Genomic DNA, 12,564 nt, shown 5'->3' on the forward strand with positions numbered 1-12,564 from the left:
CCATGACCTGATTTTTTTGTCTCATCCACCTGTGATATCTCATAGCTTGGGAACAGGGACTACATCTCTGTACAGCATCTGGTACAGCTGGGTTCCTCTAGCCTGACTAGCTTCTAGGTGTTCCCACAACTTAAATGTTTATTTATAGTTTCTGGGTGGTTCCTGATTTTAAAGTTTAGGATCCAATGGCAGGTGTTGGAAGATGCTTAGAAAAGAGAGAGGGACCCCAGAATAGTCTGGTGGTTGGGGCACTGAACCTTGGAGGAGACCCAGGATCACACCTTGCTTTGACTAATTTAGATGAGAAATGCTACAAAGTCTTTCGTTCACTCACTTTCTTTTTCTGTGAAAAAGTCTCAATTTTATCCTGATGCAAAATGGGAAAGTTTCACAAGACAGGGAAAACCATTTCCTACCTGAGTGTAGGCATGATCTCCATTAAGACCTGGAAAAACTCTCCTTTGGAGGGAGATGGAAAAGACTGTGACTGTTCCCCACAAAAAGGAAGTGAAGAAGAGGGGATTTGCTAAACCATGAAAGGCGTAGAGAAGAGAATGCCTACTCTCTCTGCCTCACAACACAAGAATGCAGGGACATGCATGAAACTGAAAAAGGGTGAATTCAAAATGGATTGATTTCCCAGGCAGTGCATTGCTAGCCTGCGGAACACTCTGCCCCTTGATGTTACTGAGGCAGAGGATGCAGCAAGATTCAAAGAGGCGCTGGCCATGTATATGGATGAGAATAACCAGAGGTATGTTAGCTAATGCTATGAGATATTAGACTTTGTGCTTCCTTGTTTAAGCCAATCCCTAGCAATTAGAGGCTGGGATGAGACCTACTGTGGGGCAGATTAGCCCACTTCTGAGAGGGGATACTGGGTCTGATCCAGACTAGCAGTTCCTGTGTTCTCTTTATCTCCTAGATGTCTAGCTCTGCCATCCACAGGCCTGATGCTCAGATAGATGCAGGCTCCTGGGAAGTGCTGTCCATCCCTCCAACACTTCCCTCTCCTCAGGAGCTGTGTAGGAGAAGTGGCAGGCTGAAACGAAAGAAACTGGAGAGCAGTAGTGTGATGTCGGTCTGTTATCACCTGGAGGAACTGAAGAAAAGGCAAAGCTGCATTGATCAGTATGGAGCTGATTGGACGTATGAGGGAGGGGAATGTGTGGGACTTGTTTTGTTTCTATATTTATGCTTGCACAGTTTCAGGAAATCAACATATGTGCAGCAAAACACTAATAGTGTGAAAAATTAGAGCTCCATGCATATCTGAGTAAAGGGCTAACTCTGTGGGGGTTTACTGGTGCACAGAGCTTTCATCATAGTTCCATCGATCCATACCTAGTAAGGCCACAAAGTGACTATGTAGTTTGACTTTTTGCTTGTAGCAAGCCTGCTAGAAAAATATCCTATTTTGATTTAAAACCTGCGCATAATGAGGCATCCAACACAGCTCCTGAGAAATTGTAAAAAACTTACACCTTATTTCCCAGTCTGAATTTGTCTAGCTTCTCTTTCCAGCCACTGGATCATGGTGGACCTTTCTCTGCTAGACAGAAGTGCCCTGAATCAAATTAATGTTTGCCATGACAGAATATGATCAAGTCACTACAGGCGGCCCCTGTCTTGTGATGTGATTGGTTCCCAGGGAAGCATCGCAAGTCGTGGGCGTCGTAATTCAAACCCTCATTTACGATAAGTGTCATACGCTGTCAAAAATGTGGGCCAACAACATAAGTCGGGGGTTTTCGGCCCCTTCCACACTTACAAAAATGGTTATAAGTGGGGGAGGGGAAGAGTTTTGCAATTTGGGTGGTCGGAAATCGGGAGTTTCCTGTATTAACCTTCTCTTAAAGCAAATAGGTTGAGCTCCTAGAGTCTGTCACTACATATTAAACCAGTGGTCTCCAACCTTTTTAAGCATGAGATCACTTTCTGAATTTAAGTGCAATCCAAGATCTACCTCAAATCCAACCTCTGCCCCTTCTCGGAGGCCCTGCCCCCTGCTCATTCCATCCTCCCTCCCTCCCCCATCCTCCTTCCCTTTCACCAGGCATTGGGGCACAGGCTCTGGTCTTGGATTAAAGGATCTGGAGTGGAGGAGGGGCTCTGAGTTGAGCCTGGGGCAGGCAATTGGGGTTCAGAGGGGGTTCTAGGTGCAAGCTCTGGGAGGGGTATGGATACACGGGTGCTCAGGGCTGGGGCAGGGACTTAGGGTACAGGAAGGGGTTCATGACTAGGGTAGGAGTTCAAGATGTGGGCTCCATCAGGGCACAGCTTATCTCAGGTGGCTCCTGGTTGGTGGTGCAGTAGGGCTAAGGCAGGCTCACCCCTGCCCAGGCCCACTCCCTAAAGCAGCCAGCAAACTCCATCCCAAGTCCTGTTCTGCCCCCTCTCTGCTTTGTGGAAATAGGATACAGAGTGGGAGAGGGGGCACCTTGGCATGAGCACCCTTCACCCTCACCTGCCCTGCATAGAAAGCTGGAGGCTCCTGTGGGGATAGCTCCAAGGCAAAGGGCAGGAGGTGAACAGCAGTAGGGGAAGAGACAGCTGAAGTGATGGGCTTGATAGCCTCTTGGCCAGACCAGTCAGGATCACTTGTCAGAGGCTCCAAGATCTACCAGTAGTTCCCAATCGACTGGCTGGTGACCACTGTGCTAGTGGGTTCTGCACTGGGAGGGACAGGAGCTCAGCTGGGAGTCTCCCCTTGCCATTAGTGCTGACTGCGAAGCCCCGCTTGTCTTCACAGATATTTGCAATCATTCAATAATTCATTGCTTTTTAAGTAAAGTGTCTTGGCCAAATTCTAGCCTGAGTAATTATAGTTATAGGGTGACTTAATTGCAGTCTATAAGTACTTACAAGGGGGAGCAAATATTTAATAATGGGCTTTTCAGAATAGTGAAGAAAGATCTACCACGATCCAATGGCTGGAAATAAAAGCTAGACAAATTCAGACTGAGAATCTACTCTATATTTTAAAGAGTTTGTTTGATCAAAAACTCATCCAAAACAGTACGAGCTGCAAATTTGGTATACCGCTTCCCCGTCTCATAACTTAAAGCCAGGCCAGGATTTGGTAGTGCCAGGAAAATGGGATGTGCTTGCAATGGGCTTGCTTGTCATAAAATCATACAGAAAATAGACAGAATCAGCAAAGCAAGTACAACTTGTAAAAAACCAACGAGGAGTCTTGTGGCATCTAAGGGTACATCTAGACTACAGGCTTTTATAGATACTGTCAACAAAGCTTCTGTCGACAAAGTGTCTAGACTACATCCAGAGTCTAGACTACATGAGAGTGTAGACGCAAAGGACTGTATAGATGCAATAACGCCTTCTGTTGACAGAACTCTGTCGACAAAAGGCATTATTCCTCGTAGAATGAGGTTTACCATCATCGACAAAACTGCCGTTATGTTGACAGAACTTGGTGTAGTGTAGACGCAGGTATAGTTTTGTTGACAAAAGCCCACTTTTGTCAACAAAACCCTGTAGTCTAGACACACCCTAAGGGTATGTCTACACTACAATGTTAGTTCGAACTAACGGACGTTAGTTCGAACTAACATTCATAGCCGCTACACTAGCGCTCCGCTAGTTCGAATTTGAATCGAACTAGCGAAGCGCTTAGTTCGAACTAGGAAAACCTCATTTTATGAGGATTAAGCCTAGTTCGAACTTACTAGTTCGAATTAAGGGGTGTGTAGCCCCTTAATTCGAACTAGTGGGAGGCTAGCCCTCCCCAGGTTTCCCTGGTGGCCACTCTGGCCAACACCAGGGAAACTCTATGCCCCCCTCCCGGCCCCGGACCCCTTAAAGGGGCACGGGCTGGCTACAGTGCCCATGCCAGGTGCAAGCCTGCCAGCACCCAGCCAGCAGACCCTGCACCTGGCACGGCACAGAGCCAACCACCCGATGTCCCCCAGCCCACCCCCTCTTCCCGGGACCAGGCTGGCGGCTCCCAGGAGCTTGCCCTGGACCGCAAGAGGCGGGCACCTTCCTGGGCTAGTGCGGACATCATGGACCTCGTCCACGATCTCCGCACTAGGCACAGGAAAGTGGCCGTCTAGGGCAGGAGAGCTGCCAGCCTGGCCACCCAGGAGCAGGTGTGCATGAAAATCAAGGGGGTCCACTGAGACCCCCGACCCTGAGCCCTGAGCTTACAATGGCCGTCCTAGGTCAGACCAAAGGTCCATCTAGCCCAGTAGCCTGTCTGCCGACAGCGGCCAACCCTAGGAATCCTGGAGGGGATGGACCGAAGACAGTGACCAAGCCATTTGTCTCGTGCCATCCCTCTCCAGCCTTCCACAAACTTTGGGCAGGGACACCACTCCTACCCCCTGGCTAAGACTACTCCCTGGACCCAACCTCCATGACTTGATCTCACTTCCCTTTAAACTCTGTTCTAGTTGTAGCCTTCACAGCCTCCTGCAGCAAGGAGTTCCACAGGTTGACTCTTTGCTTTGTGGAGAACAACTTTCTCTTACTAGTTTGAAGCCTGCTACCTATTCCTTTCCTTTGGTGTCCTCTAGTCCTTCTTTATGGGAACTCATGAAGAACTTTTATGAATGCACCCTCTCCACCCAACCCCTGCTTTTAGAGACCTCTATCCTGTCCCCGCTCCATCTCCTCTTTTCTAAGCTGAACAGTCCCAGTCTCTGTAGCCTCTCTTCATCTGGGACCTGTTCCCAACCCCTGATCATTTTAGTTGCCCTCCCCTCTCCCAGCCTTTCTCTTCCCCTCTCCCACCTCCTTTTCCCAGTCTCCCCCAGTTTTGTTCAATAAAGACAGAGTCAATGTTGGAAGAAACGTTATCTTTATTTTGTACATCAATAAGAAGGGGGGCTAGGGAAGGGTAACTGGAAGGAGGTGAGGGAGGAATGGGGTACGAGCCCCCGATGGGGAGGACTGGGCTGGCTCTGCGGGCTTCTGGGGGTGGAAGCTCTCCTGCAGCCCCCCGATTGCCCCCTCTCCCCAGATGGCAGCCTGCGGCAAGTGCAGCCGGGCTGATGGCCGAGTGGTGTGATGTGCCCAGTGTAGGTACTCCGGGCAATCCAAGCCAGGACTGCTTTGCAAGCGGGGTACCCCTTAGAACTGTCTGTCCGGGGTGGGGGTCGGGACCCTTTAAGCGCAGCCCTCGGCTAGCCTGAGACAGCATCTCCACGCTCTACGTCCTCCTCTGATGTCCTGCCGGCACTGCTTCCGGCCATCCTTAAGCCCTGTTCAGGGTCCACTCAATGTGGACTTGCTAGTTCGAATTAGCAAAACGCTAATTCGAACTAGTTTGTAGTTCTAGACGCGTTAGTTCGAATTAGCTTAGTTCGAATTAACTAATTCGAACTAAGTTAGTTCGAATTAGCGCTGTAGTGTAGACATACCCTAAGAGACTAACAAAAATATACATATAGTATCATGAGTTTTCCTGGGCAAAACCCACTTTTTCAGATGAGATGATCTTGAGTCTACTCATTGTTTTTTTAAAAGTTGTTTTTCAAGTTACTGACTAACTTGGCTGCCCTCTGAGACTTTCAAAGCAAGTACAGGCCTCACAACTGACATAATAAACAAATATTGAAAGAGACTGAACCAAGATGAGCCAGAAACATAGGATGAACCTGGAATTGGATTGCTTCTCAATAAACCTTCCAAAAGAGATAAAACAGAGACATTTGGAACAGTACTCTGTTTTGGCACAGCTACATCAGTGCTTAGGGCTTGTAAACTAGAAGACAAATGTTATTGCAAACCACATTTACTACAGCCCTTTTTTGTTAAACTGTAGTGAATGACTAGTGCTTATAATGATGAAGAAACAAAAGATGCTTAATGGAATTCCTGAATTATGGACCTGAGCAATGCAGGGTGACTCTGTTATTAAGGCATAAATGTTTAACCATGAGAGTAATTAAGCATTGGAACCATTTACCAAGGGTTATGGTGGATTTTTCATTACTGTCACTTTTTCAATCAAGATTGAGGGTTTATCCTACAATTTCTGCTTTAAGGTTTATTTCAGGGCAGGTCTCTGGCTTGGGTTCTATTGGAGGTTACAGGGATTGATTGCCTGGTCCCTCCTAGCATTTGACTCCATCAAACTTGTCATTTAATGAAACACAGTGAGGCTTTGGTACAGGAGAAACCTCTGCGTTACGAACACCTGTTATGAACTGAGCGACCAACCCTACTCCTCATTCGGAATGGGAAGGGCACAACCAGTACAAAACATACAATACAGGCACTCCCCATGTTACAAACATCACACATACAAATGAAAGCTCACTGGCAGCTGCAGGGGAGCTGGGAAGAAGCACAGGTGGTGGCGAGCGGCACAAGTACTGTCTAGAAGACTCTGAAGAAGCAGGGGCTGGTTGCGCAGCTGATGGCTGAAAAGAAGCAGTGTTTTGAAGAGGAAACTGGGGCTTCTTTCCAGCCAGTGGCTGCATGGCCATCCCTGCTCCTCTAGGATCCTCTGGCCCATACTTGGGCCACTTGCTACCTCCTGCTGAATGGGGGCTGGATGCAGCCTTTGGCGGTGGGGGGCGGGGAGTGGAGATGGGGCTGGCCGCAGGAGACAGTGCAGAGCCTGCAGGGGAGGGGAGGCTTGGCAGCTAGATGCCCAGAAGTCCCCTTCCGAATTTCCATCTACTTCCTCATCCTCCTCTAATTAAACCTGCCTTTTCTCAAGCACCAGAGCTCAAGGTTACATAAAAAACTATTTTTACTATTTTTCATTGCAAATATACAGTATTTCAGCTACATTACATGTTCAATAGAGTTTTGTGAGCTAGCCTGGGAACCTAACTAGCATTTATCACATTGTTTCAATGGGAAAATGTGTTCTGAGTTCCAAACAAGCGACTTACAAATGAACTTTGGGAACACAACCTGTTTATAAGTTGGGGACTTCCTGCACTGTGTTGAAATGCTAACTACTTTAAAAAGAGAAAGAGAGAGAGAGAGAGAGAGAGAGAGAGAGAGAAGCAAAACAGCTTTTTTCTTTTGTATTATTAAACATCAAAGCTGTACTAAAGTCAATGTTCAGTTGTAAACTTTTTCAAGAACGACCAGAATGCTTTATTCAGAGTTATGAACCTTTCTGAGTGATGAACAACCTCCTATTCCCAAAGTGTTCATAAATGTGAGGTTCCACTGTCATGTTTCATAACCCTGAGTTTGCCGGAATGGGTGAGCACTTTAAGATCTGCATTTTCCTGTTCCCAGCACTGCAGCAGGCAAACCATTGCATCTCTCAGGCAAATATTGGTCTCTTTGCTCCTATATGGCCCCCAATCTGCCATTGTCACGCTACCCAGCTTTTAGCAATATGGCTGTGTCTTTTTTCAACAAAACTCTTCCACCCTCTCCAAGCAGTGTTTGCTTTTTCGGCAGGAGAACTGTTCACACTATTACTTGTTCTGGCAAAACTATTGTTGTTCGGGCATTTTTTTAATCATGTGTGAACAACAAAAGCTTTGTCACTCAATTGCCAGTGTAGACAAAGCTTCAGGTCAGGCCTCTAGGGCAGTGGTGCCCAACGCGGTGCTCGGGGGCACCATGGCGCCTGCCAGGCCATTTATGTGCGCCTGCGGAGCAATCTGGGCTGGCCCCGCCCCCGGGCGTGTGGCAGGTGCCAGCTGCGGGTGCATGGGCGGCCTCTGCCCCGGGGTCGCGGCACATGCCGGTGCTGGCCCAGGGCGTGCGGTGCCTGGGTGGCCCCTGCCTGGGGTCGCAGCACATGCCGGTGCTGGCCCTGGCCCCGGGTGCGTGGCACATGCCGGTGCCAGCCCCGGGCATGAGGCACCTGGGTGGCCCCTGCCCGGGGTCACAGCACGTCCCGGTCCCGGGCGCGCGGCGCATGCTTGGCCCCACTGCCAGGCCTGTGGCCCGTGAGTGGCCCCGCCCCTGGATGCATGGCGCATTAGCGGCCCCGCCCCTACGCACCCGGCAGCCCCAAAACATTGGGGACCACTGCTCTAGGGGATAATGTGGCGTGTTCAAGTGTTTGCAAACCCTATTCTATGCTTTGCACATGGTGCTATACAGGCTGAAGAGGCTGAAATGGGGTGGATACGGCTCCCCCACCAACGCTGAAGGGCTCAAAGGTACAGCTGAATCTTTAGCAGAAGAAATACTGAGTGGAAGAGACCTGCCCAGCCACGAGACCAAGCCAAGACCTTTGTGGATCTCTGAAGAGAACTCTTTCGCTAACAGCAGTGGCAGTGGGCTGGTGAGCGGGGTGTGTAGATCACAAAGCTATTGACTGTGTGCGGTGAACATTTCGATTTTTGTTCAACACAGAAAACAGTAGCACTCAAAAGTGTCTTTATGATCAGATGTGCTCATTCATGATCTGGCTAGTCCTATAACTTGTTCCTAATGGTGAAACAAGAATCCCCACACAGGAACTCTATTCCTAACCAATGTTCCCTCTTGTATTTTCCATTCATGTGTAGATTTTTCCATCCATGTGCAAAATAAATGTTGTTATGTTCACTGAGGCATGTGCAAATGTGCACCACCAGGAGAAACACAAAACCTTTAGATGTGGGCACTCTGCTAATCAACTGAGCAGCATTAGAATCTCTCCTGAGTAGCCGCACAAGCACCCAGCTTATATTTACAGGGAACACTGTTCCCAATCCTTGATTATTTGGGGATCAGTTCATGCCTCAAAGCAGGAGGAGTGCTTTGAAATCCTGATTAGTCTAACTCTGGATGCTTGCTTACTTTGAAATCCTGATTAGTCTAACTCTGGATGCTTTCTTTGCTAATCACAGAAATGTCAGGCTAGGAGGGACCTTCATCTAGTCCAGCCCTTTCCACTGAGGCAAGAATGAGTGAACCCGGGCCATTTTGCTGATAGGTTTTTGTCTAATCTGTTCTTAATAACTTTCAGGAAAGGGGATTCCATGCCTCCCTAGGTAACCCTGTGCTTATCTATAACTGTACCTGTGCTTATCTATCCTTATAGCTAGAACATCCTTCCAAAGATCTACACTAAGGCTAAGTCTACACTGCAGAGTTTTTGTGCAACAACTCACAGAGCGGCCACACCTCAAGCACGTTTTTGCGGAAGAACATTTACAGTGAATCAACAGAACAAAGGAGGTTCTGTGGTATAGGTATTCCTCTCTCTACGAGGAATAACTCCTTTTTGCGCAATAGCTCTTGTGCAAAAAGGTGTGTGTGGACAGAAAACAGGGTTTTTTTGCAAAAAAACAACCTGTCAAAAGAAGCGCAGGTGCCCTGGTGGCCATTCTGTAAATGGCAATCAGAGATTTCTTGTGAGAGAGCATCCATGCAGTCTGGACGCTCTCTTGCACAAAAGTGCATCGCTTTTCCAATGCACTTTTGCAGTGTGGATGCACTCTTGTGCAAGAAGTTTTTGTGGAAGGTCTCTTCTGCAAAAAGCTTCTCGTGCAAGAAGCCTGCAGTGTAGATGTAGCCTAAATCTCCTTTGCTGACAACTAAACCACATCCTTCTTGTCCTGCTCTTTGTGGACTTCGGGTATATCTAGACTACAGGGTTTTTTTAAAAAAATTGGCCTTTTTTCAAAAAAACTTCACCTGCGTCTAGATTGCTGCTGCGTTCTTTCAAAATTAAATCTTTCGACCGCGGAGTACCTCATTTTACTAGGAATAACGCCTTTTTTCGAAAGTGCTCTTTTGAAAAAAGGCATTATTGAACACAAACAGGGCTTTTTCGAAAGAGAGCATCCAGACTGCCTGGGTGTTTTCTTTCGAAAAAGCAGCTTGCTTTTTCGAAAGAAGTGGTTGCAGTCTAGATGCTCTCTTTCGAAAGAGGCTTGTAGTCTAGACGTACCCATAAAGAACAATCGATCATTTGCCTCTTTATTAGAATGGTTAACAGATTTGAAGACTGTTATCTGGTCTCCCTGCTAATTCTGAAATTTTTCATCTTTGATTGTCACTTTTCTCTTTACATTTATTAAATTATAAACAAATATAAATTTCAAAATAAAAAAATCATTTTGAACCCTGATTTTAAAAATGTCAAAACAGGAGGTTTTGCACAATGTAAAAGCTTCCCTTCAATTTTTGTCAAAACAGGAATATTTGTTTCCATTCTAAATGTTTCCATTCTGATGAACTGGCATTTTCCACCAAAACATTTTTTTTTTAAATTGAATCATCCAGCTGTAATCACATCCCTTCTTATTCATCTCATGGTCTTTTCAAGTAGCTGTGTAAATATAGCCCTGTCTCTCTTCTGTGGATGACTTTAATTGCATTCAAATTCACTCCTTTTAGAAGTGCAGGGCCAGCATAGGAAAGCTGCCTTCAGTTCTGCCTTTGACATCACTGACAGAATTTTCTGCTCAGTTCCATTTGGTCCCTCTTTATACTGATGATGATAGAGTCCAAGGCAGAACAAACCTGGCTGGATTTTCAGATCCCAGGCAATGTCTGCTGATTAAAGGATTCATAATACTGTGTTTCATAGAATGAGCAAATTTTCTCTGGAAATCGGATCCTTACACAGATGTAAATGGGACTTAGGCCTTCATACCACTGCCTCAGCATGAGGGGATGGGCTAGATAACTTCCTGAGGTCTCTTCCATTCTGACATTTCTATAGCCCTGGGAAATGGTCCCCAACTTGTATAGCAGCTCTTAGGAGAAGCCGTCTTTATAGTAATTGGAAGAAAGGTTGCCAACTTTCTAATCCCACAAAATTGAACACCCCTGCTTCGTCCCTTCCCTGATGCCCTGCCCCTTCCATGAGACTCTGCCCTTTCTCCAAGATCCTGCCTCTGCTTGCTCCATGCCCCCCACTCTTACTCTCACCCTCACCCAGCTGGAGCAGGAGGTTGGGGGCAAAAGGGGCGTAAAAGTTTTGTCTGGTGGTGTGGGCTCTGAGGTGGGATGGAAGATGAGGGTGTGGAGTGCAGGGGGATGTTCTGGGATGGGTCAGGGGGTTGGGGTACAGGAGGGGGTAAGTGTTCTGGTTCAGGGTGTAGGCTCTGGGGTGGCGGGGTGGAGGATATGGGTTTGGGGTCCAGGAGGGAGGGGAGTGTTCTGGCTCAGGGTGTAAGCTCTGGGGTGGTACGGAGGATGAGGGTGTGGGGTGCAGGAGGAGGTTCTGGGATGGGTCAGATTTAGTCTTCAGAAGAGAAGAGTAAGGCGAGATTTGATAGCAGCCTTCAACTTCCTGAAGGGAGGTTCCAAAGAGAATGGAGGGAGGCTGTTGTCAGTAGTGATGGATGGCGGAGCAATGGTCTCAAGTTACAGTGTGGGAGGTCTAGGTTGGATATTAGGAAAAATTATTTCACTAGGAGGATGGTGAAGCACTGGGATGGGTTCCCTAGGAAGGGGGTGGAATCTCCATTCCTAGAAGTTTTTATGTCTTGGCTTGACAAAGCCCTGGATGGGATGATTTGGTTGAGAGTAGTCCAGCTTTGGGCAGGGGGTTGGACTCGATGACCTTCTGAGGTCTCTTCCAGCCCTATGATTCTATGATTCTAGAGGGTTTGGGTGTGGGGGGGGGGGTGAGTGTTCTGGCTCAGGGTGCAGGTCTGGAGGGGACTTTGGGGAAGCAGCTGACAGATCCCTGTGGCCCCTAATGGTAAGGAGGCTTTGTATGCCGCCATCACACCTGCAGGCATCTCCCCTGCTGTTTCCGGCCAATGGGAACTGTAGAGCCAGCACGTGGGGCAAAGGCAGCTTTACAGAGTTTCTTTGCACGTAGGGGCTGCAGCAACCTGGTAGCTGCTTCTGGAAACAATGCGGAGCCAAGGTCAGTAGGGCTCCTGCTGCACTACTGACCAGACTTTTAACTGTTTCTGAGCCCTCTTCCTGGAAAAAAATGCTTTTCCCCACCTCTTTGTCTGGCTTGCCCCCTTAGCCTACAAGTTCTGACTCGGTGCAGCATTTCCTGTTATTCTAGTAACCCTTCCTGCTTCCATTGCAGCTGGCCTGCCCGCCACCAAGCCGCCACCACGCCGCAGAGCAGCAGTGCAGCCCCCTGGAAATCTCGACATTCCCCTCCGTTGTGGCTGCGACTGACCAACACCCATTGCCGGTCAGGTGCCTGCCTCAGGAAGCCTTCTGGGGCTATGGGCACCAGCCAGAGGAGTGATCCATCGTGGCAACCCAGGCTAGCCTGTTGCCTTTTTGAAGTGCTCAGTGTGAGCATGGGAGCTCTTGCCTGTGCACACTTGCAACAGGCCATGTATTGAAAGGGTATTAGTGCTTGGTGCCTGGTTATTGGCTATTTGTCCCTTGGTTTTTTTTTGGCAAGGAAAGCAGCTGCTTTGTTCTTGGCATTCTCTGGGCGCTCTCAGTAGCCAGAAAGACATCAGCAAAGACTTCAGGATTGTTTCCATAGTGATGCAGTGCAAATGGAATAGAAGAGGAAGCTGTCTGCATTATACCCCGCCCTCTCTCTCCCGCTCCTACATGTTTTAGTTATCCAACGCTCAGAGAGCAAATCAACCTAAGCAACAATGTCTAACGCACCTGCCACCTACAATACCAGGAAGTCATGAGCTACCCCGACGCTGGATGAGACAGATGCTGAAATGGTATCAAAGCAAT

The 12,564-nt window shown here is 48.0% G+C and overlaps 1 protein-coding gene across 2 annotated transcripts in view; it reads left to right on the forward strand.

The window, feature by feature from the left end:
- The window catches only part of INCA1 (inhibitor of CDK, cyclin A1 interacting protein 1), a 28,843-nt gene extending 16,321 nt beyond the window's left edge, over positions 1-12,522 (forward strand). Inside the window, exons 4-6 of one of the 2 annotated variants that reach the window (XM_075907847.2) lie at positions 926-1,131; positions 8,050-8,242; positions 11,939-12,522. In XM_075907847.2, coding sequence (XP_075763962.1) covers positions 926-1,131; positions 8,050-8,242; positions 11,939-12,106 — 567 coding nt within the window. In that variant the 3' untranslated portion in view covers positions 12,107-12,522. The remainder of the gene's footprint in view (positions 1-925; positions 1,132-8,049; positions 8,243-11,938) is intronic. The other variant, XM_075907848.2, reaches the window with a different exon arrangement.
- Positions 12,523-12,564: the final 42 nt, after the last annotated feature.

This window comes from Pelodiscus sinensis, chromosome 22, assembly GCF_052426305.1.
Source record: "Pelodiscus sinensis isolate ZL-2025 chromosome 22, ASM5242630v1, whole genome shotgun sequence".
Taxonomy (NCBI): domain Eukaryota; kingdom Metazoa; phylum Chordata; order Testudines; family Trionychidae; genus Pelodiscus; species Pelodiscus sinensis.